The 25,617-nt window shown below is 45.9% G+C and overlaps 1 protein-coding gene across 7 annotated transcripts in view; it reads left to right on the plus strand.

Annotated features, from left to right (window-relative positions):
• Positions 1-25,617, plus strand: part of grid2 (glutamate receptor, ionotropic, delta 2) — a 299,555-nt gene that overhangs the window by 43,666 nt on the left and 230,272 nt on the right. For all 7 annotated transcript variants that reach the window (XR_008695665.1, XM_055511913.1, XM_055511912.1 and 4 more), the window contains one exon: positions 16,607-16,762. Coding sequence is in view for 6 of the 7 variants with exons in the window: in XM_055511913.1 (XP_055367888.1) it covers positions 16,607-16,762 (156 nt within the window). In the remaining variant the exon portion in view is untranslated. The remainder of the gene's footprint in view (positions 1-16,606; positions 16,763-25,617) is intronic.

Genomic DNA, 25,617 nt, shown 5'->3' on the forward strand with positions numbered 1-25,617 from the left:
CACCTGCCGACGTCACAGAGGCAATAAATTAATCACGAACTGACTCGACTTCTCATCTCATCTTCAGTCGGGGGAAAAAAAAAAGACAATCCCTCACGATCGACAGTATGTGTCAGACTTGAACCAGTAATTTTCTAAATCTCTAGATTTTGCTTTTGCAAGACACAGGAGAGGAGAGAGGTTATTAATAAATTCATGGATCGCTGCAGAACTGTCTTCCACCGCTGCGCTCGCTCCTTCTTTTATCCTATTTTGTCCCGTGCTCCATTAGGGCTCCGGTGTTGCCCTCGCGGGACCAGTTTCTGCCTGCTGGTTCATTGCAGCACAGGTTGGTGGAAACTAGGAGGCCATTATGGATCAAATGGTTGGAGATGGAGCAGCGGTGATGGGCCATTGACTCTGTGCGAGACCATTTTGTCTTTTTTCCAGGGAATTCTTTTAGCGCAGCTTGTGAGTCTGCATACTTGTGTTTTAGGACAGTTGTTGTGCTTATGTCTACATTCATATTGTTTGGGTTTACAGACGGTTGTGTGTACACTACATCTGCCTACAGAGGCTGGGTATAGGTAAGATCACTAGTGTGTGTGTGTGTGTGTGTGTGTGTGTGTGTGTGTGTGTGTGTGTGTGTGTGTGTGTGTGTGTGTGTGTTTGCGCATTGGTACAGTACATCCCACGCCAGCCATGCTTCTTCCCTTTGTCTGCAGATGCTGTATGAGATTGGACAAGCCCAGTCAAAGCCATGCGGGATAAATTTAGCTCGTGCTAACACCCTTGGAGGCCTCTTAATAATTGAGAAGGCATCTGCTCCAATTAATGTGGCCCTCTAAATGGAATCCCTATTTAAATTTTCTCTAACTGGGTCACTCTCTTCCTCACTTTTCTTCCCTCTCTCTCCCTCTCTGTGGTGCAGTAAGGAAGAAAATGAGCTGCCTTCTACTTTTAAATGGTTTTTAGGGTTTCTGAAACATCATCTGGGATGTTTTGCCTGAGGTCTCCCAAGCGTGCACACACACGCGCTGACGGAAAGTTTTGACTGATTTAGATGTAGCTGTCTTTTGAATGAGGGGGAGGAGCAAGCGAGAACTTCTTTGAACTTGATGTGGTTGATATTTGCCTAGCAAATCGAAAACCGACGAGATTTAACCACGTGGCCGTTTTACCTGGAACTGACTGAACCACTTTGCAGGTCTGTTTAATTTGCCCGGCCCAAACACCCTCAAAGAACAACTCGACCTGAAGCTGGATTTCCACCATCAGTCGCTTCAAAGAGCTCGCTGGACTGTGATAGAATGGACGTGGCACCGCCACCGCGCTCGAGGAAGCGTCATCGCTCCTCATTTGCACACTAAGCGTCACACCCACATGTCGCTGGAATCTCCTGACAAAATATTTCCTGACAGTCCAGGGAAGTGATCTACACAGTATCTTGGTTAGAACACACCTTATTGAGACACCCAGGTCCAATATACTAGTATAGTCTGAAGAGTAACGTAGGGGACCTTTAAAGGAAAGCGTGGACCCACATGACCCCTTTAGACTGCAGTGGGTCAGTGAGCACCAGATGCTTTAAAAATGATTACTAATGTTACATAAATCAGACATAATACTATACAGATTGGTCTTGCTCTCAGTTAATCTAGGAGTGTTTAGCGTTCCTGTGCATTGCACCAGTTAATTGGACCTGTTTTATCTCCGCCCGTCGCTGCATGAGCTGGTCGTGGCCTCTCCCTGACTCTCTGCTTTCTAGTGATCGTGGGCACTGACTAATTACGGCAGCCTGCTTCACCCTCCGCAGCCGTCACACGAGCAGGCGTCACGCAGCGTCACGGTTGCGTGACGCCCGGGGTGACTTCCAGATTTCGGGGCGACCCCCTGCTGAGGTCCACGCGCCGTCTCGTCTGCCGCTCGGCTTCAGCCTTTGGTCTGTGCGTTTGACCAACGTCTGCATCTTGTGTCTGTTCCAGTCCCCTCTGCGTCTGGTTGCATCAGTAGTTGTGGGTGTTTAACCGGGTATCCACATTGGCGTGTGAGTGTGCATAAAGTATGACACGACTGTGGCTGTGTGTGTGTGTGAGTGTGGGCTTGCGCTCGTAGGGTGGGTGTGATGCTAAAAATAGCCCCACAGGCCATAGCGACAGGGGGATCCAGTGTTGGAGCTGGAAGCTGACTCATAGCGCTGGACACTTCACTAGAACGATAAGACACTGCTCCTTCAATCTCTCCCACTGTCCGCTCCCTTTTCCCCCACGTCCCCCCCAGAGTCTCGCTCTCCAGCATCACTGATAGTCTGTCCTCAGCCCACAGTCTCCCACCTCAGCCTCCATTCTGAACATACTGTATGACTCTGCTTTCATTTGACATTTGTAGACAAACTTTCCACAAGTCTCCTAAACATTTGCATCACCTGCACATGGACCCAGTAAAAGCCTTTTTACCACAAAAATCCCAGCATCTGTTAAAGACGGTTGTTTCAATAATGCCGCTCCGCCTTTTCAACATTTCAGATAGCGATTTTTCATTAAAACAGAAAGTAACAGCAACAAGGGCTTGTTGCACGAACAAATGAAAAATGCTTTTCATACTGGAACTGTGCTTTAAAGTACAGATCACATTTATTTCCATCTACTTTCTGTACGTTCAATTGAAATCCCATTTGAAGACAACACATTTTGAAATGGCTCACAGTGTAGTCAGGTATTAGATTCTGAACGGAGAGATGTTCACATATGAAATGACAAGGAAAAGGAGAGCTGGGAGTAGCGAGGGAGGGCGAAGCGGGAAGGATCAGATATGGTTTGGTTAAGAGACAGTGATGTGAATGAGAATGAAGGAATTTTGAACATTTGGAGAAAAGAAAGTGAAGGCGAGCGCAGAAGAAGTCTGTCTGCTTGTGTCGCGCACGGTCTGGTGTCTTCTCACCTCTACGCCGCCGCGGTGATGCAAATGGGAAGCGAAGCGCTAATGCGACGTTAGCATTGCCGCCGACCTCCTCCGCTGGCACACTTCTGTCTCATCCTCGTGTTAAAGATGAATGGTGGAGGACAGTAAAAGCAGCGGCCTAACGAGACTGCAGGAAACTGGCAGGAAGTCAAACTTGTGTGAAATCAGAGCTGAGGGGGGAAAGTGACGAGGCTGACGTGGAGAGGAAGAGTTAAACCTTGTTAGCGCACTCAGTGCCGATCTATCAAATCACTGCTTCGACTCTAGTGGAATTACCACGAACGGGAGCAGCAGCTGTTGAAGACGTGCCGTTCTATTCAAAATGTCCGTCCATAACAACAGACACCTCCAGCGGACTGCATCTGTGCGTGTGTTCAAAGCAGCAGCGCTGGGTCCGTCGTCTTCCCCGTTCTGAGCCGTGGAGGCAGACGCTGTAACGCAAGAGGAGGTGGTGTTTGGAACAAGACCCCGCTGGGCCACGCGGAGGCTCCAGCGTAAGCTCTTGAGCGACAACGGTGTCGTTGCTGAACACACGTGTGGACGCAGGTCTGCTGAGGAGCTGCACGTCGGGTTGGAGCATAGAGTCACGAGTTTTCTATCTTATGCTACGTTGTAACAGGCTCCAGCGCCGCCGACAGACTGCCGCTGTGTCTTTGAGGGAAATTGCCTGTTTGGTGTGTTACTGCTGCTTCGCCTCAGCGTGGGAAGTGCCGGGGTTGGATGGAGAGGTTGAACGTTGAGACAGATTTCCTCACAGTGACATTTTGACTGGAGCTGAATCATTCAGGGGCCACGAAGCATCCCTTAAGAGGGACGTTCCCCCTGGTTTCCCCTGTTACACTCCACACTCACACCGCTCCACAGCTCGCTTCCATATTTCCAGCGTTCCTTCACTCCTGTCACCTGTTTAAACAACGTGCCTTCACCTCCCTTTCTCTCGTACGCGTCCATGCTTCACCCCCATCACCCGGTCCTTGTGAAAACAGCTACTGTACATAAAGTGAATTTCTTGCTTGTGCCGTGTGTTTACCAGCTCATGAGTTATGGTTTCCATCCTTCAGGAGACCAGCGGACAAATAAATCTCTCCCTGGCAATCAGCCTGTCTCCCCCCCGCTCTACTTTCCATCTTCCCTCTCTTTCCTCTCCATTCCTCCCCAGGCTGCCTTCTCGCCACTGTGAACATGCACCGCACCTTCAGCTTCAGCTGGAGAGTGAATGAATCTGTACGTTGTGTTTGACTTTTTACCAAGTGGGTTATGCATGTGTCAGTGCACTTGGACCTCTTCCATCAGACCATCGGCTGAGAGGCTCCTTCCACAGCTGAAGGCATAATTTAGTGTAAAGAACCGAGTAGCTGCTATGCAGCTGTCAATTCTTTTAAGTACTGGTACCTACTGTTCTATTGACCACACAAAAATGGAGTCAAGTCTCATTTTCTCTAATTACAGCCATGTCTGGAGGGACATAAAGTAGATAGACTTGCACACTTTGTCCTTACAGTTTAATTAAATATTTGATACTGATGCCTTGGTTTTCTAATCCCCCAATTAGTGACTAATTGGAATTACATTTCATAGTGGAAGCCAGAGACGGAAATGGGTTCTTGTGAGGAGAGAAATAGATTTTTCAACTATTATTGGTAACATTAGTGGAATTAACCTAATAAATCGATCAGTGGATGTGAGGCAGAGATGTGAATTAGATCGTGCAGGTGCAGAAAGTCCCTTTAGCCATGTGAGGTCTCAGCTGTTCAATAAAATGGATTCCGGAGGAATTCAAATCAGAGCCAGCTTGTTCCATCATCTAGGCCTGTACTGTATGTGCCTCATTAGCAAAAGGTTGTTAATGTTATTAATAGCATCCATGAAACTTGGATCTGCAGGTAGTTACTCAACAATTCCCATAACCCCAGGCTTTTTCTGCAAAGTGCATTCTGGGTATCTTGGACACAAAGTAAAAAAGTTCCGCTGCTCATCATTAGCATGTCCAACTCTTCTGACCGTCCTCGCTGTGCTTGGATCTTTGTGCAGGAACCTCTTTTAGACTTTCCTGTGGGTAATATGTCAAGGGCTTCATGAAAGCTTCCCTGAAAGACCAGATCTGAATGTGATGGAAGACTTCGGCTCGAAACAGATTGGTAAAGCAGATTGGAAGTGGAAATCCAAACCTCCTGGACTAATTTGCATGTGCTGCACAGCAGATTGCTTTGGAAATCGACTAATCTCAAAATGAGTATGCCTCCAACATAATTCTGTGGATTGTTGCAGTAACAGTGTGCTTGTTTTCCTCCCCTGTACTACTTTCTGCTATTTTTATATTATTTTGTTTGAGAGGCTGAGTTTCAGAAAGGCCCGAGTATCATGATTATCTCCTGAATTATAAAGCAGCATTATAGGATTGGGCGTTTGTGTGTCTCTGTAGCTCCTCTCCTATCACAACCCCATTAGGTTTTTTTTCTCCTCTCTTTTACTTACAATATTCTATTCTTCCCACACTATGATATTCTGTCCTCACTGTGTCTGTGCTGCTATACATGCGGTGAGGCCACATTATTGCATTTTGTTTACCACAGAAAATACTGTCCTGAATTTAACCCTCTCCTGTAATGGTTTTATAACTGCTCAGGGTTGAAGGATTCACCGGGTGAACTAGTAGCAAAATTACATCTCTGTTCTTTTATTGCATATATAAGAAAATCTCCCCAGTGAGCGTCTGTGGGGAGTTTGAGGGAAGTCATTTGTGTCATCCTCCATCTCCCAGCTGTACAGTACAGGTACATAGCTCCAGTACCTGCATATTCACATAGTGCCGTGAATCAGTGCTTTTGCTGGTACTAAATGCCCAGAGTGGACAGAAAAATGGCACACGACTAAATTACTATTACTCCTCAAACATGTACTGTACATAAAATTACCTGTAAAATATGCACTACAGAAAATAAGTCAGTAGAAATGGACCTCTAAGAAAAGGTTACTGTTGCATTTTTAAAGCAGTGGGTGGTAGTATATGGTGATAATAATGTGTTAAAGAACAGCTTAAGGCTAGGAGATGGAATGCATTCAAGTACTAACACTGTTCTGTTCCTGGACGAGACCCGCAGCAAGTCTTTATGTGCTTTATGTCAACGATAGCTTTCTCTATACAGGCAATGAAACTAACCTGCAATTAAAAACGACAGCAACCAAGAATGGAAACCAGAAGCATTGCGGTGAAGATGACACCGTTTAGTTTACAGATCCATCAGCCACGTGTCAGAACTGTAAACCACTCATGGGGTGGACATGGATTAAGAAATCAAAGCTGACTGCTGAGTACAGAGTTACGTTTCCACTTTAATACACCAACTGACTTGTTCTTAAAGTCACTGGTCGAAAAGTGCCTTTGGGAAAGTAAACTGATGGACCAAACGGCCTGTCGGAATCATCAGCATCGAATCATGTGCAATGATTATGCAGAGGTGCAAAAATCCGCTCTTCCAAACATGATAAATTCATCAAATAAGTAGTATGACTGGAGTTCTTGGCTGCAGAAACACTGACCAGGACCGTGCATCACGTCGTGGTGTGAGGGGTATGGGATATTTAGTTTAGTGCTAAGTGTTAGTACACGACGGGAACGATGCAGGCTACTGTACCTCTACCCGATATTCCCTTCACATGGTGACTTTTACGTGGACAAGCCTTGCTGTTGCCTCAGCTCAGGGGCCGACACTTACGTCTCCTCTGGGAAGAACTCATCTCTCTGACTTGTGCTTCGGTTTAACAGTAGCACTTTGTCAATAAAGCTTTAGTAAAGACTGCGCTCCTCTCATGGTCTGATGCGTGTAATCAAGCAGTGTCCACTATTGACAGCATGTTGAATTGTATCATTTGCTTAATGTTTATACTGTAGTGCAGAAGGGCTATGTGTAATTTATTGGGCTAATTTAGTGGGCGCCATAGATTTTTTTAAGTATTTATCTTTACTCGACTCACTCATACACACTTTAAATATATATTGAACTCTGTGCAATAAATACATCTATACACAGACATGCACCCAAAACCCTCCTGACCCTCTCACGGTAGCTGTTGAATCCGGAGGGCCACCCACCCTACTGCAATGATGAATAAAACAACAGCCTGTGTGTGTGTGTGTGTGTGTGTGTGTGTGTGTGTGTGTGTGTGTGTGTGTGTGTGTGTGTGTGTGTGTGTGTGTGTGTGTGTGTGTGTGTGTGTGTGTGTTTTGGGGTTCTGCTGATGTACTGGCTTTTAAATGAACTCTTCTGGCTGTTTATCTGTCAGTTTGGCAGCTTCTGGCCCCAGTTGGTGCGAGCTCCTCTTCTACCAGCAGTGACTGCACATGATAGCCTGAGAAATGAACATAATAACATAATATTACTGAACTTTCAGGGTCTTACATTTGTAATCGATGTATTGCGATGTATTTGCAAACACATATTGCACATCAAACAGCACTTATTTCGTTTTCGTTTTTGCTCTCCCGCTTCTCACCTCTGTTCTCAGGTGCTTTCATGAATATCTGTAAATGTTGCTTCATATTGCAAATAGGAGCCTGGTTAAATCAATAGCACTTTTATATTTATTAATGCTGTATCTCATAAGATAAAATTAACCTGCTGCAAACATAAATTCTCATTTTGATGTTATTCCTGAAACAAGAGTACTTAATGGAAAATCAAAACAGTGACTCAATGAGTTTATGAATGTATTTCTAATGACTAGACTCCACAAACTCCAATCCAAGTTTTGCAATCAAAGGGATCACATTATGGATTAGACCTGTTGTAAACCCAAGGGTAAGGCCCCGGAGCTAAAGTCCTCTCATGCAGGAGGTCATGAGTCCACCATGAGGAAGTCAATGAACAGTGCTATGCATCGCACATGAAACTCTATATAAAGTACATGAGGCATTAAATTATTTTAAAAGGTTAAAGTTCAGGCCAATTTTACGCAGAGAAAACAATAAACTTTGAACATTGCAGTTCTGTGAATCTGAGTAAATATAAATAAAGGCATTTTATGTCAGTTTTTTTAGTGCCACATTTACATGAGCTACTGTTAGAACATGCAGTGAGAGAGAAATCATATACATATCTAAAATACAGAAATATAATAACAACTAATACGTACTGTCTTTCTATTTGTCATAAATCTCTTGCCAAATACAATGAGAATAATTTTAGATTTTCATGCATTGTGGGTCGCTCACAACACCCCCTCTCTCCCAGTCATTCATCACCTGCTTATTATGACTGATGTCTTGTCTCTGTAATGGATCTAAATGCAACACTAGTATTCACTATAATCCCATTATTACCACCTGACCCCAAATAAAAACACAGCCCGTGTCCTATTTTCTGTAACGCGTCAGCAGCACGGCTGAATGCATATTAGTAATTACTGTGAGCGAGGTGGCTGCAGGTTCCACAGGGATGCTAATGCAAGGAGCAAAGGGTCTGGAGGGAAAAAGGGTTTAAAAACACTGACTGCGGGGGGATAGCGAGGAAGTGTGTCAGGTGGAAAAAGAGAGAAGGACAGAGAATGAGGACGACAGGGGAGGCACACAGGCTGGATGACTGTGAGTGGGCGGATGGATCGCTGGTAAAAAAAAAATAAGAAAACACTGCGCCTGCATGTCCGAAACCGAAGGCATGTGGGCTCCCTGGCGGCTGGGTCTCATCCCTTGATCGCTGGACTGGGTGTAGTGGGGCTCCTCCCATCACCCTGCCTTCCACAAGCGCCCGTCTCACCTGTTTGGTGAATAACGTTATGTTTGCTTTACTTTAGTGTAAGTACGGCTCTTATCACTATATATAATGTGTGATTATGGTAGTTGCGATATTGTATAACAGCTATAAAGTATTATGTGATTATATGTAATTATATGTCTGTACAGTACATGTATAAATGTATGCACACACCTTAACAGTATTATTTCATTGTAGAGGGTACTTCATTTCCTAAAGGTGCATATGACAATAAATACTTTGAATTCAATTGAATTAATTATTATTATTAATATTATATGAACAGTTAACAACAGAACTGCAGTTATCTAGTTAATGAAATCAACCTGTCCACCAACTCCACGACGTCCCAAGTATTTAGACAGGACTAATAAACACAAAGATGAATATATATTATTTATATACTCCTCTTGAAAAAGTAAAACTGTCCATCACAATATGACATTCAGCTTAACACATGCCGCTTGTTGAACTGCCGGAAGGAGAAAAAAAAGGAAAAACAACCAACAGCTAAGGCCGAGTTAATGAAAGGGAAAGAAGATAAGACACAGAGCATTACTGATGATGCATTAGCACGGCTGTATTGATCACGGGTCATCTGTTTAGTGCTTATTTAGAGCCATCGCTGGCAGCCACCGGGTCCGAGGAGGCACATTCATGATGGAAGTGTCCGTGTCTTCGCCTTGTGTGCGTTTGTGCTCGCTCGGTGTCGTACAGTATAGCATGGCTGCACAGCAAACGCCAGAAGGGAAATGTACTTTTAATCCCGGCTCCAGCGGACTGGAGCCGGGCTGCAGCGGAGTCGCTAAGGACAGGAAGGAGACTATTTAGCCCCTGAACTGCCTGAGTAGTGGTGGACAGAGAGGGAAGAGCAAGCAGAGGCGAGAGACGAGGAAACAACTTAAGAGGACGGCGGGCGGGGGAGAACGGGAGGGGGGGAGGGGGGAGGATCGCAGGTGACGGCGTCAGAGAAGTCTGAGCACGTGGAGGAAGCGGAGCACACGACCGCTTGCGATACATAGATGAGAAGCAGGAAAGGGAGGAGAGGAAGTGTGATGGAATTAGAGAAAAAGTGTGAGGGAGGAAGGGGATGAGGGGGAGAGACAAAGGGGGAGGGCACTTGAGAAGCTTTCGAGTTAAATATAGGCAACTGGTTTGATGGCGCGGGGCTGAGGAGGACGACGGCGCCGATCCGAAGACGTGCGGTTCGGAGGGAAAGGAGGGCGAGAGGGGGAGATCCTGCAAAATCCCTGTAATATAATATGACATTTATGATGTGTACAAATCTGGAGCCTCTTACCAGCGCTTTAGGCCAAATCCTGCGAAAATGTTCAGCGTTAATCAGGAGAGTGAGCTTAAAGACTCCAGGTGCTTCAGGAGGCCGGCTCCGCGCTTGAAAGGCAGATTTGAGGCTTCCGTGTGTTTACACTTGTAACAAACGCAAAAGTAAGCCTCCCCCGCCCCCTTTCACTTTATGCCCTCTCTGCGTCTTTTCTTTATTTCATTATTCAGCGTCTTCCCTTCAGTCTCTCCTCAAACGCGCTTCGTTGACATTAACAGCTTTGTTCTTCTTCTTCTTTTTTCTTAACTGAGGCTTTGCATAACCGTCCACCGTTTGATACCATAGGAAAGAGACCTTCTGTTTTTTCCTTCTGCCTGAGTTGCAGAGCTCTGAGCAGGGACGGGAGCAATCCATGACATTGTGATGCATATTTGGCTTTTAAGCCACTAAATGCACTTTGGGGCTTTGATAATGCCGATGAAAGCGCAGGTTCACGTCAGCGAGCACTTCGTGGCACCAGCGCGCTCGTCGGGTCCCACCGGGCTTCGTGTTCTGATAAATTAGCACAAATGCTAAGGCTGTCAACGCCAGCAGAGACCAGCTGTTTCGTGCCACATCTGGGCCCGTTGTGTGTTTCATTAAAGGAAGGTGAAGATAACATGGTAGTTTTGTAGACGCTGTTCTGGCGATGTGTAAACGCTGTGAGCCTGAGGGCCGGGAGAAATGCAGTTCCCTAATATTCCCATAATAAACGAGAAGCTAGTTCTTAAGGCAAGTTTGACATCGTACTTGATGGAGTTCCCGTTTCTCTCACCTACACACACAGGAACACAGCCGCGCAGAAATGTTGAGGCCTTCCAAGCCAGGGGAGGTTAATGTGGATTAAATGTCATACAGGGCATCGCATCGGAACAAAGATGGAGGGCGCTGCCGAGGAGAGGGCAGAGAGCGGGGAAAGTGAGTTAAGTGGTGCTTAGGGAGATAGCGAGAGGAGAGGGAGGGGGAAGTGGAGATAAACGAGAAGAGAAACGGAATGGGAACAAGGACACGGCCAAAGGAGTGATGGAGAAGAGCAGCGCAGCGAGTACAGTAGGTGAAACAGAGCTATAAAGCAGAACAAAGAGAGTGAGGCCGCTTGGTTATATTACACAAAGGTGAGAGCGAGAGAGAGAGAAGGGAGGAGGTTACAAGCAGGGTCAAGGTGAAATGCAGAGGAGATGAGGACGTTAGGAAGGAGGAGGCGAGGAGGAGCAGAGCGTGTTGATACGACAGAACATGCAGAAGCCGCACAAAGCAGGGTGCTGCAGCCGGTGGTGCCGGCTGCAGCACCCTGCTCATTGTTATTTACCTCTGCCTTTGGGCCGGGGCCTGGACACGTTCTTACCTCTGGCTCTCCGCCACCGGCTCCACCGCTCCACAGCCGGCCGGCGCTGGCCCGGTTCAGCCCGTCTGACTCAGCTCCAGCGCCGGCCGGCGGCTGACGCGACGGAGCCGACTGGAGGAGAAACACACAAAGCAACAAATGCCAGAGTCGATTGTCCGGCCTTGGCTTCGTCTGATGCATCGGATGGAATCTAAGCGGCTTCAGATGAATCGCTTCTTTCCAAATTGCGCTCGCTCACCGGCTAATGAATGGCGACAGGAAACAAATCATCCACCTACTCAAAGTATGTTCGTCCGTGTGGGTGGAAACAAAGCCCGGGGCGTTTGCAGCGGCGCGAAACAGTCAGGCTGAGCTGCGTCTTCACAAGGCGAGGGCGAATCGGTGAGTCAGGGAGCGAGATGCGGCTCTGACCTTGGCTCAGCGCGGCGACAAAGCGCTCGGAGAGCTGTTGAACTGTGACAAGTTCTTCTGGCTGCTCGGCTCCTTAACAATGGAGCAAATTAATTCGCACGGCTGCCATGCAAAAAAAAACAAAAAACAAGGCCCAGATGTCCTCATTAAAGGTGGACACAGTCAGCTCATCCAGCCATAACACATATAGGACTTACTGTATGTACGTACTGTATGTGTACATGTACAAGCAGTCACAGTAAGGCTTAATCATGCATGTGCAGAGCTCCGGCTCGTGTGTAGCTGCAAATATAGCAACATGCTTGATAATGTGTGAGGCCGCGGCCTGTGGATGTAAACACATGTTGTCAGGGATGATTCAGTGTCTGTGTTTATCTCCGGCGGTATCATCACCTGCATGAACTGACCTGTACGATATTCACACACACACGAATGGATGAATTGGGCGAGTTGCATGAGCGTCGCGTGAGAGCAGATGATCTACTGTTCTCGCATGCGGCGGTGAACACACGCTCCCCTGTACATCACCATCATCACTCAGCGCTGCTGCCACACTGCCTTCATCATCACATTGATACGGCAGCTCTTAGGTCCAGCCTTGTCACAAATCAGCCATATATCGTGTGTGTGTGTGTGTGTGTGTGTGTGTGTGTGTGTGTGTGTGTGTGTGTGTGTGTGTGTGTGTGTGTGTGTGTGTGTGTGTGTGTGTGTGTGTGTGTGTCATTATCCTTGTCACTCTGCCAGTGTTCCTGTCATATTACTATCATCAGCAACAGGTGTGTGAGTCTGTCGGTCTTGAGACTGACCAGGATTCTGGTGCGGGAGTGCTTGGATGAGACGACGCCACTGTCCCTGTAACGCACGTATGAGGCCTTTTGTGTTGTTTAACGCCTTTTTCCACGACCGTATGTTGCCCCTAAAGAAATTGTTCTTAACAATCAATCCCTCACACGCTTATCCTGAGAGCGCACCGGCTTAATGAGACTGTGGGAACATAGTAACTCTGTGGATGATGTGCTGCTTTAATTTGTTCATTAAATAAGGAATCTGATCTGTGTTTCATATGTTTAACAACATGTGGTCTTCTGCCTCAGCGCTTTTGGCTGATTAGTTGTAGTGTGGTTTGTGTTTCTGCCTCCAGACCAGCTGGCATGAAGGCGGATTGGTATTAGATGTAATACACAAACTCATGCTCTTTAGATGACGACCTGCAGTGACCTTGGTGATCTGACTCGTCCCTAAACCCTTTTTGATACTTCATTATAGAATGCTGATCACAGCCTTCAGTAGTTTGACAGCCTCTGCATCACTGCCCCGCAAAACAAAAAGTGCTCTGGGGCCCAAAAATGAAGGTGAATTTTTTAGAATTGGCTTGTTGTTTGCTAACTGTAAACATGCTGACGTACTAGTATTAATAAATCATTCACTGGACGCAGCCTCAAAGAGCAGCTGGCGTGTCTTGACCCCCGGGGTGGAGCCAGACTCTGCAGAGGTGGACCTTATCCTAATAAAGTCATGATTCAGTGAAGTCTGTGCTGGTCTATGCTATAAAGATGTCATAGTGGAGTGGGTGAGGGCTGAGTGAGGCCGAGGGCACTGCCCCCGTACTGCATATGACTTAATGGCAAAGTTAATTAAAGTAAATAAGGTAAAGTAAATGAAACATAAACACTTGTTCACTGTGCTCATCTTCTAAACGAATGCAACTTTGAGTTGGATTCGCTAAATGCAAGCGTTCCTTCTTCGTTTTCTCTGCGTGTGATGCGTTCGTTGCGAGTGTGAGAGGTTACGCTGATAATGATCATGGTTTTATGTTCCACGCCACCAGCGAGGTCGCGCCTGTTAATGCTGTGATGAGGAGGAGCCCCCGGGGTGACGCCCACTCCACCCGGGCACTCGGTCCATTCGTGTTGACCCCTGGTACGAAAGGCCAAGGAGGAGCAGCTGGGCACATATTTACTGATAATAATTCACTTATCACACGTTTTCAGTAGGTTTTTAATTTAGACGGTTGTTGTAGTTAGTAGATATGTATTTTTACACATTCACTTCTTGTGGCAGTTAATAAAGATGAAAATATCTACTGTGATTTCCACGTTTGTGAACAATAAGACACATAGTGCCGTTCATCTATTAACTTTCTCATGCTGCCGCCTGACGACAAGCTCAACTTCCACCATGTCAAGTGGTTCCTTGGCACAGAGAAGACAAACACTTTATTCATTGCCTCTTGATGAGTGTGAACAAACCAGAAAATGAAAACGAAGACTTGACCCCTTTCAGGCATCGGGAGCTCTCTGCCAAACAATTCAAGGTTTCTACTTTTGGATGCCGCGCTCATTCAAATTCACCAGTGTTGTTGATACGGCTGCTTTTATGTTGGTGATTTAATGCCACTGCCCACACGCTCAGTGTGTGTGAGGCGGGGTAAGTTTGTGCGTGTGTGTGAGTGTGGGCATGCGTGCGTGTGTGTCTGCCCTTGGGGCGTCTGTGTAAAGCAAGATTCAGTGCTTTTATTCCCCGGCTGATTTATGTACAGTAGTGACGTTTGGCCTGTGCACAATCTTCTAACCGGGGAGGAGGAAGAGCAGGGATTCTGTCTAGTGTGTGTGTGTGTGTGTGTGTGTGTGTGCGTGCGTGTGCGTGTGTTCACTTAGCAGCAGGCAGTGATGATGGTGCAGGCAGTGGTTGGCAGATTTACTTATCTTTCTTTGATCTTGCTCACTTTTTCCCCTTTGATGCACGTTTGATATATGGGTCATTGTAGAATCAGACCTATAGAGGAGCTGCTTACTGACTGTCTGTGGTTAATGCCACAGACGGTAAAACTCCTTTAGGATTTAACCACCTTCAAAGATGTTCTCTCATTGTTCTCTATCTGTTTTTCAGTGTGTGCTCTTTATATTTCTCCACTTGCGAGAGTATTTTTTCATTTCAGGGCAGCTCAGGCTAGACCGTACTGTGCATGTGCCACAGCTTTCAAACCAGGAAGGAATATTAACTGTAACATGATAAATATGACTGTGTTTTAATATCCTGTTGTGACTGCTGCGGTCACTGGACCTGAAAAACGGTGGTGGTGGGACATTTCAAATAGTGAAAAGAACAACCCGAGTACAAACACCGCGTTGTGCTCTGCGCGGCTCTTAAATAATGTCTGGAAGTATGAGTGAGGTTACTATGGCAACTCCATTGTGAAAGCCAAGATTAAAGGAGCCATTATAGTGTTATTTTTTTCCAGCTGCATTTTCTTTGCGGTGCCTGTGCCCTCTAGACACAACCGTGCCCCAGTGTCTCAGGATCTACGGTTTCCAGTGTGTACAAATCATTTTCCATCTTCCAACATTCATTATTCATCGCTAATAGTTTGCGTCTCGCTGTTTTACTCTCCATCACGTCCGTCAGGCCTGTTTGTCCCCCCTCATCTGTAGTGCGGCATTATTAAAACAGCCGGGGCTCGACCGGTGGCACGTATTCACGGTTAACCAGTTCTGAGGAATCCATTTATTGAAGGATGCATATTTCATGAGGCCTTTTAATAAAGAACCAGGTGGGACGCTCTTCCTAAAGTGTCTTCAGTCAAAATATTGTTAACACGTCCTTTAATATTCGGCAAAGGGGGTAAAAAGGCTGATTTCTAAGTAAATAAGTTTAGTCCAAAAATAATTAAACATACAGTAAAGGGATTCTCCGACCTGTACCTTCACACACTCCCCAAGACATTTAAGTTGGGATTCAAAACATAACCTTGCAGTATAAGCACCAGACTGCAGTCACTGAACTACACAAGACCAATTACAGTAACAGTGTTCTAAAAACGGCATAAAACAGCCCTCAGCCAGTGCAGCGGCCTGCTTATTAATGGAAGCTGCAACCTGTGGCTCACCCATGGACACACTACACAATATGAGGCTTATTTTCTGGTCAGTGAAATTCAGTTAGCAGTGCTTCACCGCACTGGCTTACACAATTAGTAGCCCAGTGGATTCAGGGGATAAGCTGTGTCGGGGAAAAAAGAGGCTAAAAGGGAAGAAAAGAGGAGAAGAAGAAGATAACATGGTTAATTGTGTGTGTAACGGACCAAAGCAAAGACCGAATCTGCACCAGCCACACAACACCCCACGTTGCCTAATTCGCCCGTCTCATCAACACTGCAGGTTGACATGTGTTTTATGACTAATGCGGTCTCGACCACTGTGGACTCATCTGCCCGCGCACATACTGGCATTCACCACTCCTATGTTTGTCCATTTCCCCTTTGTGCGGCATCCATTTTGGATGAGTCACGGAGCCCTCGGGCAGTGTCGGCTCAGAGCGAACACTGACGTTGACCCATTTCTCAATCTTAAACCTTCTCGTTGGAGCTCGGCCCCAGTTCATAGGCTAAATGCTGAAACCCCTCTTTATTCATACAGCTTTCGTATGCAGATGCAATAGTGTTTGCAGTCTGCAGACGCGCCAGGAAGCTGTTTCTAATGCTTACACACTGCGCCTGCGATCATTTATATATCCATCCTACTAAATGCTGTTTATTGATTATAAAACATATATCTAGTATAAACAGATAAATGTTCACAGCAAGCCTTACAATAAACCATGATTATTGTTGTTGATGGGGATGTAGACATGTTAATCTTCATAAAATTCCCTTTGCTTTTATCAGCTGTGCAGCAACTTGTGATGATTGTGACGAATGCATCCGTTGTTGTACTTCTCAGCGTCATCGGGCCATAATTGGATTCAGGCTGCTGTAAAACCCAACCATCTGGGGGACGGCGCAGCTCGGCCCAGCAACCGTCCGCTCTCTCTGAACTTTCCTCCTCTTCCCCTCCTCCACAGGCGCCATCTTTGACGAGTCGGCGCGGAAGGACGATGAGGTGTTCCGTCTCGCTGTGGCAGATCTCAACCTGAACAATGAGATCCTGGAGACGGAGAAGATCACCATCTCTGTGGAGTTCGTCGATGGGAATAATCCTTTCCAGGCTGTGCAAGAAGGTAGGATGCTGCAGCGCACTGAGGTCTAGAACGTCGTCCTTCCCAGTGTCCAGCAGGTTTTTATTTTATCTACCAACAAAGTTCTCTGTTTCTTTAAATTTAAGTTAGAACACGAAGAACTTTTGTAAACATTTGTTCACAAAACCAAAATCCATTTCTATATTTTATTATGTTCATAAAATCTGGGAACTATCTCTTTGCAAGTAGGAAGATGTATACTGTGCAGTACAACACAGGTCATTATAGGACGTCCAGCGCTCAAAGCTGCAAAGGTTTGATATATTTAGCTCTAAACAGCCCGAGTGGTTTATTAAAGGCGCGGTAGAGGAGCCTCTGCTCACTTTCCTTGGCCGACCTCCTTTGATGTGAAGCTCATACTGAGTTGCACAGCACCACAGGTGCTGTTCTATTCTTTTTTACATTCCATGTTCATAGGTCAGACTCAATGTGTAACATTTCCACACAGCAGAATGAAACCAAGCTGTACTAACTGTGTGCTATCTTTGTCCACTCGCCAAGTTTTAATGCTGTAATTTAAAATTAGTATTACTTACAGTACAACTCAAACTCAAATCATGCTAATAATACCTAGATTCTATGAACTTTCTATATTATGTTTCTTTAACCAAGTGTTATACCAAGTGAACTGTGTAATGAGCTCTACTTTGCTTTAAAGACCTTCCTCCTACTTAGTGATGGATCACAGACTTGTAGACACACAAAAGCTCAATTGATTTATATTGATTTATCTGAATTAAAGATAAAGTCAAACGTAAGGACTAGGACCCTGACTGCTCACGGATCCACAAACAGTAGCTTGTGACTGTGACAGTGGGGGTTTTGATTCCGCTCTAACTGACCCCAGCTTTGTTCATTGTGTATTTTCTACACACAGATTTTCAGATTCAACATTGTGGGCAGCACGTGCACTCGCTTCCGTCCACATACAGTATTCAAACTGTGCGAACCATTAATCCTGAGCATCTTCAATGGCCATTCAGCTTCCAGGGACACATTCACTTTTAAGCTGTAAGCTTTTTAATCCTGGATGCTGCAAATTGCAGCGTGCTGATTTTCTGCACGAGGAAGAGCTGACAGCACCGAGGACGTGTCGCACACGTTGTCCTGAAACTCAGTGTGTAAGTGGCTAATTAGGGAAGTTGTTGTTGTGTTTGATAGTCATCTACAAGTGTTTGTAAAGTATTATTCTCTTGACGCTGTGAAAATGCTTTACGTAAATGTCAACGCTGACTCATCCCGGTCTCATGTCCTGCGTGTGGAATGAAGTACAGTAGTAGAGAGGAGCTCACTGCTCTGCTGCTGTATATTTAAATGACTGCTCACACACATGATCTATTGAACTGTGGCGGCCTTGTTGTGTTTCTATTGAGGAGGTTACCTGATTCAGAGCTCCTGAAGGTAGTGACATAAGGCCTCTGCTGTGTCATTTGATATGCGGACTGTAACACCTTAAGTCCCAGTTCTAGCTCTGTTATCTGGGTCCTGTGTGCAGGGAGGCTAAATGTCTGTGCTCGTTTCTTCCCTCTTTCATTTGAGGGCGTGAGCAACCTGCATGTCAAGTGTCTGATTCAGATTACCGGCAGTGAGTACAAAGGAACGGGGCGGCCAGCAGGAGGAGACAGCATTCATATTACAAACACATGATCGCTTATCAGATACTGTATTACATTGGTGAACCCACGGATTAATAGCATAATAGGATGAGAAGTAATCTCACCTATTAGCAGTAAACATACAGAAAATAAAAGTGAGTTTTTTATTCAATATTTCAGGCCCCCAGCGTGTTGACGGCTCTGTCCAAAGCGGTGGGTGGCACAGCGAATACTTGTTGTCCCGTCTTCTTCCTGCACAGACTGCCCACCTCACGTCCTCGCCTGCCCGCCTGTTGCTCGTTCTGGTTTCCCGTCTGTTTGTGCCGGTAGCTGGCGGCTCGTCTTCCGGTCTGCCTGGCCGCCGGAGCATTTGTCTGGCTAACGGTTAGCTGTCTGTTTGATTGGTGCATGTGCTCAATGGATAGAAGCTGAATCAACCAGTTGAATAGATTCCAATGGGAAACCAAGTCTGCAGCTTTTTCCACAAAATTAAAACCTGTCCTCATAAGGTCGCCAACAACAGAATGACTTCAACTGCTATAGAGTAGTTATAAATGCTGCACTCAATTTGGTTCTGCTTAAAAGAAGGCGATTCACTGCAGTGGATGCGGAAAGTGTTGGTACGAAAGCCTTCTAGGAGAGAAATATAGGTTTAGGGTTATTAAAAGGTGGCTACAGCTATTCATTGTAAACACACAGTTCGTGAACTTTGTGTTATTAACAGCACGAACAGCAAGTCCTCTCTGAGTGCTAGATTTAGTACTTTTTCATTATATGAAAGTGTGCAGTGCTCATATGCACCTTCCCCTTTTATTCGGGCTTTGCTGGCAGTCGACACACCGAATAATCGGCACCAGATTTACCAAGGTAGTAAAAGCCCCTCATTATGCAATCAGCTGCACTGAGACACAGCCATGTGTGATTCTTCTCATTAAGCTCAACTCTCTGTGTGTGTGTGTGTGTGTGTGTGTGTGTGTGTGTGTGTGTGTGTGTGTGTGTGTGTGTGTGTGTGTGTGTGTGTGTGTGTGTGTGTGTGTGTTAGATAGAGAGTGTGCAGAGAGTCCACGGTGGCGCCTGGAGTGGTTTAGTTGTGATGCGGTGCAACCACCTCAAATGTCTGGACAGCGGTCTGCGACAACATTAGATCCGTCTGGTGGTTTCAATATTGCGGTGCACAGGAATCAGTGTGGGAGAAGCCAAACCACTGGGCTGTGTGGCTGCAGACCACCATATTACATCACAGTAATATCTGCCATCATATACAGCACCGGTAATAATGCAGACTGTATTACAGCCGAGGAATTTTAATTTCAGAGAGTTTTCTGTTCAAATGCTTCATCCTAGTGATTTACTGTGCTCTCTGCCCTGAGGTGTGTATGTGTAGAATGGCCCCCAGAGTGTGAACGGACTTGGATCGCATGCCCTCTTCCTCGTCCTGTTGCATTCCGCAGTATTTAATTCGAAATTTGCTCCATTCACAATATTCACATTTTGCTCCTACAACTCCATGGCAACCACACAAGACGTCCCTCACAGAGTGGGTGGGGTTGTGCGTGATGTGTGTGTGTGTGGCTCCACGCGAGGCAGCGTGACCATTCATGTCCCCATTGATTAAACCACAGAATGATGTGATTGGATGGCAGCCTGTGGACGGGTGGTGTGAGGCAGCGCAGAGTGAGAGAGACCTTATAGAACGAAGGAGAATCTGCTGCATTTTCTTTCCAAAGCCAGTCTTGGCACACATGGTTTAACAGTGGCATTGCAGTGTGTACGCACTGACGTACCTCTTATTTGTGCTGGATGTAACAGCAGAACACCTTGTCTATCAACTAGAACAGTTGGTAGACAACATGACTGTAATTCTCAAGGTAAAGATGTTCCCAGTTGTTCAAAGATTTGCCTGTTAGAAGGTTCAGCACCATGGACAGCTCCCAACATCTCTATGCATCACCTTGAACATCACAAAAATGGCTGGAGTGAAAGTTCCTTAGTAGCACTGAGGATTAATTATAAGGACTGCTAATGCAAAATGATTATAAAAATGCTCCAACTTCTTATGTTCTTAATTAAAGTTTCAGTGGATTAAAGGGACTGCAAATTATATTTAGAAGATTTGTTGTCTTTTCAATTTATCTACTCTGACACGGTGGAACTCATTTTGATTCCCACGAAGAATGTGGTTTAATGCTGGAGTCAGCGTGAAGCAAATGCCTTGAGGGTGTGAGAAGTACTTGACTGCATGTGTGTGATGGGAATGAGTAAGTCAGACACTGTCATGTTGAGCAAACTGTGATTTTGTCAACAAAAGCAAAACCTTTTTACCGTTCTTTAACTCTTGTTTTAATCGTTCTGGTTGTTTCATGCCACACTTAGACTCTGCGCCGCCTTTAATGTGACGTGTTTACTGATCATTAAGGCTTTTTGGATGATTTTCAGGCCTCAGCTAACACACGTGCTGTTCACAGTGGAAATCACTGGAGCTGTGTGTTGGCTCACGGTCGTCTCTAGGCATCAGAAATGTGTTTACCAGCCACTGTTTGTATTGGAGCTCTCTTATGACCCAAAGTGTCTAAACGCTACACAAAGCTACAGAGATTATGACAGTTTTATATCATTGATATTAAGTGTTAATAAGCCAGAACCAAACCCCCTGTTTCCTTCTTTCATTCTCATCACAGCCTCAGCTCTTTCTATGTCACCTTTAAAGCTTCTCTGCTCTCACTTTTACTGAACTAAATTCTCATTTAAAATGCACTATTTTCTGCGCTCCCTGATGGACCTCTGGTCTCCAACATGAATGTTTCATCAGCATTATTCATTTAACTTTAATTAACACAGCAAGAATTCAGTGTCCTTCGATGACATGGCTCACAGGACACGATCAGACTTCACTCATAAGAAAATGATGCTGCGCTGGATCCTTTTCTTGACTTTAAACAGTGGATGAAGTCAATAATGTTGGACAGTAGCATGTGTCAAAAGCCTCTCTGTCCTGTTTACTCAGCTGAATCATACAATTAGGCTGTGTTCGTCATTTATTAAATTACTTTTATATTTCAGGGTGGAAATTACTTGAGTCTTTCATCAGATTTAATGAGTGCACATTTCTGTAAGAATGCAGCATAGGTGTCCTTGAATCTCAAAAGAGCTTCTATGATAAGGCAACATGATGCGAGAGGGAGAAAATATCAGTCTCCTTCTTTGTGTTTCCCTAAACAGTGTGAGTGGCTTCTTACAGGCCCAGTCTCCTTGATTTTGGGTAATTCCTTTCTAGTCTGTGACTGTGAAATTGGCGAGTCCCATGAGTGCAATATGAAACCTTTCTCCTAAACTGTCGGGGAAATAAGGTTTGACAGCAGAATCATCCACTGTGGTATTAAAATGAGTAACGTGCGGCGATCACAACCATCTCTAGCTGTTTAGAACTTTCATTACTGCAAACAGCTTTTTTCGTGGTGCCACTCAAACCAGAGCTGCGCTTTGAGTTACTGTACCACACATCTCGCCAAAGGAGCCCATTCACACAGTCATTGTTCAGGCCAGGCTCCTCCCTGCTTTCTCTCCAGCACACGCTTTGACGCACAGGATGCAGATTTACAGCACCCTGACATTAACTGCCATGGAAACCAAGGCCAGCATCATTTGTTCTTAAGCCCCGCTCACCACCCGTGCCTCCCTCTCCCATGTTTTCGTCCACCCTCCGAAAGTTGGTGCGGTCGTTCTCCCATGTAAATGCACATAGCTGTGTCATTAGCTGCTGAAAGACCCAACATGTCTCTATTCTCGGGGGTCGATTCATCACTCATAGTCTGTGAGCCCTAGGCTGCCCGTCCGCCCGTCCTCTATCAATTTATCCAACACAACACACACACGCACACACACACACACACACACACACACACACACACACACACGCACACACACACACACACACACACACACACACACACACACACACACACACACACACACACAACTTCATTCTGCCTTTATATCGGCTTTTTTCTTGCTTCTTTTCCCACGTCATCTTTTTTGGCTCTCAGTCTTTGTCTTTATGTAGTGATGAATTGCAACAATTCAGTCCTCCGCCCTTCTAATCGCGGGGTGAGGGGGGGGGGGGGTATCCATGGCAACACTGACATTTTACAAGAGGCAATATGATGCTATGTGTGTGTGTGAGTGAGTGTGTTTGGAGTCCAGCAGCTGACAGCTGGGGGCGAAGCAAATCCAAGCACAGTTTGGGAACTTTGAATAATGTGTGCGTGGCGTTGTGTGCGCGCTCAGCTGGGGGTAGGCTTGTTGATTGGTTGCTAGATAGAAAGTGTCATATGAATTGAAGTCAGAAGTGCATCTCTATTGAAAGGTTTCCTTCCTGCCCCCACTGAGCATTGACCAGCGCTCGCGCACACACACACACACACACACACACACACACACACACACACACACACACACACACACACACACACACACACACACACGCTCTCCCTTCCTGGCTCTGCGTCTTTGTGTGGGTCTGTATGGCAGCTTGACAGCCAGCTTCCCCTCTCTAAATACACAAAGAAGGTCCTTCACTGAAGATGGGGAAAGATTACCGTGAAATTATTTTTGTTGTGGCTTCCCTCTTTAAAGCACTAGTCTGCTTTGACTTTCATTTTTGGAGCCACACCACAGCACTGGGAGCAGGCGAGAGGAGAGGAATCATTCCTCCGCCGCCCGCGGCGCCGCGCGGACACTGAACTAGCGTGAGCTGATGTTGACGCCTGTTGTGCTGCGACGCGGACAGGAATAACCTCAAAACCTTCACGGTCCGTACCAGATGTCACCGTGTCCCCTCCTGTTAACGCGCTAAACGCAACCCGCAGTCAAACAGACTCTCATGCGTCACCGTACGTCCAACGCAGGACTTTTTGCACCTCAGACTTTCTGCTCTGAAAAGACAGCACTGAGTGAGACTTCTGCTTTAATTACCTCAATGTGACAGCATATGCGGCATAAGTACAGCTTAATGACACGTTAGCAGCTCATCTGTGCGCTATCACAGCGTGCTACGGTGCATGTGGTAGAAGAAGGAACACGAAACACCTCCTCGGCGGCACGCGACCCAACGCCGGCGTAAAGTCAAACGGCTTCATTCACTGGAGGGTGAAAATTGAAAATACCGTAGCGCTCCCTTAAGTGCGCTTGGCTCTGTTCGACCAGTAGACAAAAACACTCAATAAATTAATAAACAGCACAGATATACTGTGATAGCACAGCCACGCGCAGCACCGAGGCGCCCGCTCTAATGCCCCTGCTTTATTAGAGCCGTAAAGCACGCGGGCAAAAAAACCTCCTCCTGATTTGGGTCGACGCTGTTTGGATTTAAAGTGCTCAACTGTGGCCTTGCGGCGTTTTTTTACTGCAAATGACATTGAGGTTCCATGGACGTGAAAATTACTGTATCAGAAAAATAGAAGACAGTGTTAGACTTGTTTGAGACTATGGATTAGAACCTCATTGCACCTCTGTTTGTCTTTTTACGTATTCATAACTTCATCTCTATATTCATCTCTCTCTCTCTCTCTCTCTTTGTGTCTCTATTGTTATGATTTTTTCTTTTCATTTTTCCAAAGCCATTTCATTTACCGTTGCTTCCAACTCGTGTTCAGAGGAACAGAGGGATGAAAAAGTAATGAGCAGAAGAAGGTGGAACAGTACAGTAGGTACTGTAGGGGGTGATGTCTGCAATGGCCTTAAGTCTTTATGTAATGAAAACAACTTTCTTGTATTGACATTCTAAGTTGTTTGCATTGGTTTCAGTCCTCCGTAACTTATTCTATTTGCAGCTGTTGCGTTAGGAAAGAACATGTGTTCCTTCTCTTACACTGTATCCCTTTGAGTTTTACACTATTGCCATCACATCTATCACAAGGGAAATGATTACATGCTTCCCCTTGGCTGCTGGTTGATGCCCAGTTGACAGGCTGTCAGTCAGACGTCTGGGTTACCATAGCGATTGCTTAAACCGCCGGTTCTGTGAGAGAAATGGGCGATGTGTGTAAATCACCTGGGTCCCACTGGTTGGGAGCCTTAAAAATAAAAGTAGACAGACCAGGAGGTGGTTATCAGGAGTGCCTCCCCTGCTTTTTGGCCCATTATTGAAATCATTACTGGCAGTTCCCCATTTCATTTACACACACACACACACACACACACACACACACACACACACACACACACACACACACACACACACACACACACACACACACACACACACACACAAGGGGAATTGCCAATTCTAACCACACACACACAGGAGCACACAAACACAAAAGTTTCAGGGTCAGGTAAGCGAATGTGGAGAGAAATGAGCTATGAGGAAGGAAGTTTAATGAAATGCTCGGCAGAGTCAACGCAGTGGCACCAGCCGGAGCCCGTCATATACAGACGCTGGCAGGGAGAGAGAGGGAGATGAAAAGAGCGAGTTAGATGCAGAGAGAAATAAAACTCAAATAAGCTGGGCCTCTCCTTTTGTGTGGGTGTGAAAGGTGCAGAGGGGCCGTGGATGCTCTTTGACTGTTACCTTCTGCTGCACTCGCCTTGTCCTGTCTGGCCTCCTGGGTGATGCCGTCAGTACTGTCCACTGTCTGAAATACCTAAACCTCTGTACAGCTGTGAGGACGCTGTAAACTGTGTGTAGTTGGGCTGTGTTTAATTTATTTAATCTGTATACTGTACACACTGCCAAGGTTCAGGTGATATACAGTATGTAGTAGAGTTCAACTGATCCCAGTGTTTGGTTCCTTGTGTGGTTCAGCCCTCGAGGCTCCAAAGGCTCCTGATGCTCCTTTTCACGTCCACTTGTTCAGTCCTTACTCCTTTACTTTTACGGTCCTTCATTTCAAGGTCCAGGCTCAATAAAAACGCTTTATTTTATATTTACTGTTCCTATTTTGCAGCCACATCCTCAGCGGGAGTCTCGAGCCCCGTGGCCATAAATGTGCATACTCTTGTTTTTCTCTGGGTTTACCACACGCGCCCGACTCTGTTTCATTATTCTCAGTCTTTGCTAAAATGAGCCCGCATGCAGGAACCTCACATTCACAATTCTCCATGAATGGAAGTGGAAACACTTTGGATACTGGATGCAACCTTCAATATTGGACATGTTGCTGGAGGTTGAAATGGGTGAAGCAGAGCTGTGACCATCTACAGCACCGGTACCACAGTTATCAACATAATCAGCATTAAACAGTG

Source organism: Betta splendens, chromosome 9 (genome assembly GCF_900634795.4).
Source record: "Betta splendens chromosome 9, fBetSpl5.4, whole genome shotgun sequence".
Taxonomy (NCBI): domain Eukaryota; kingdom Metazoa; phylum Chordata; class Actinopteri; order Anabantiformes; family Osphronemidae; genus Betta; species Betta splendens.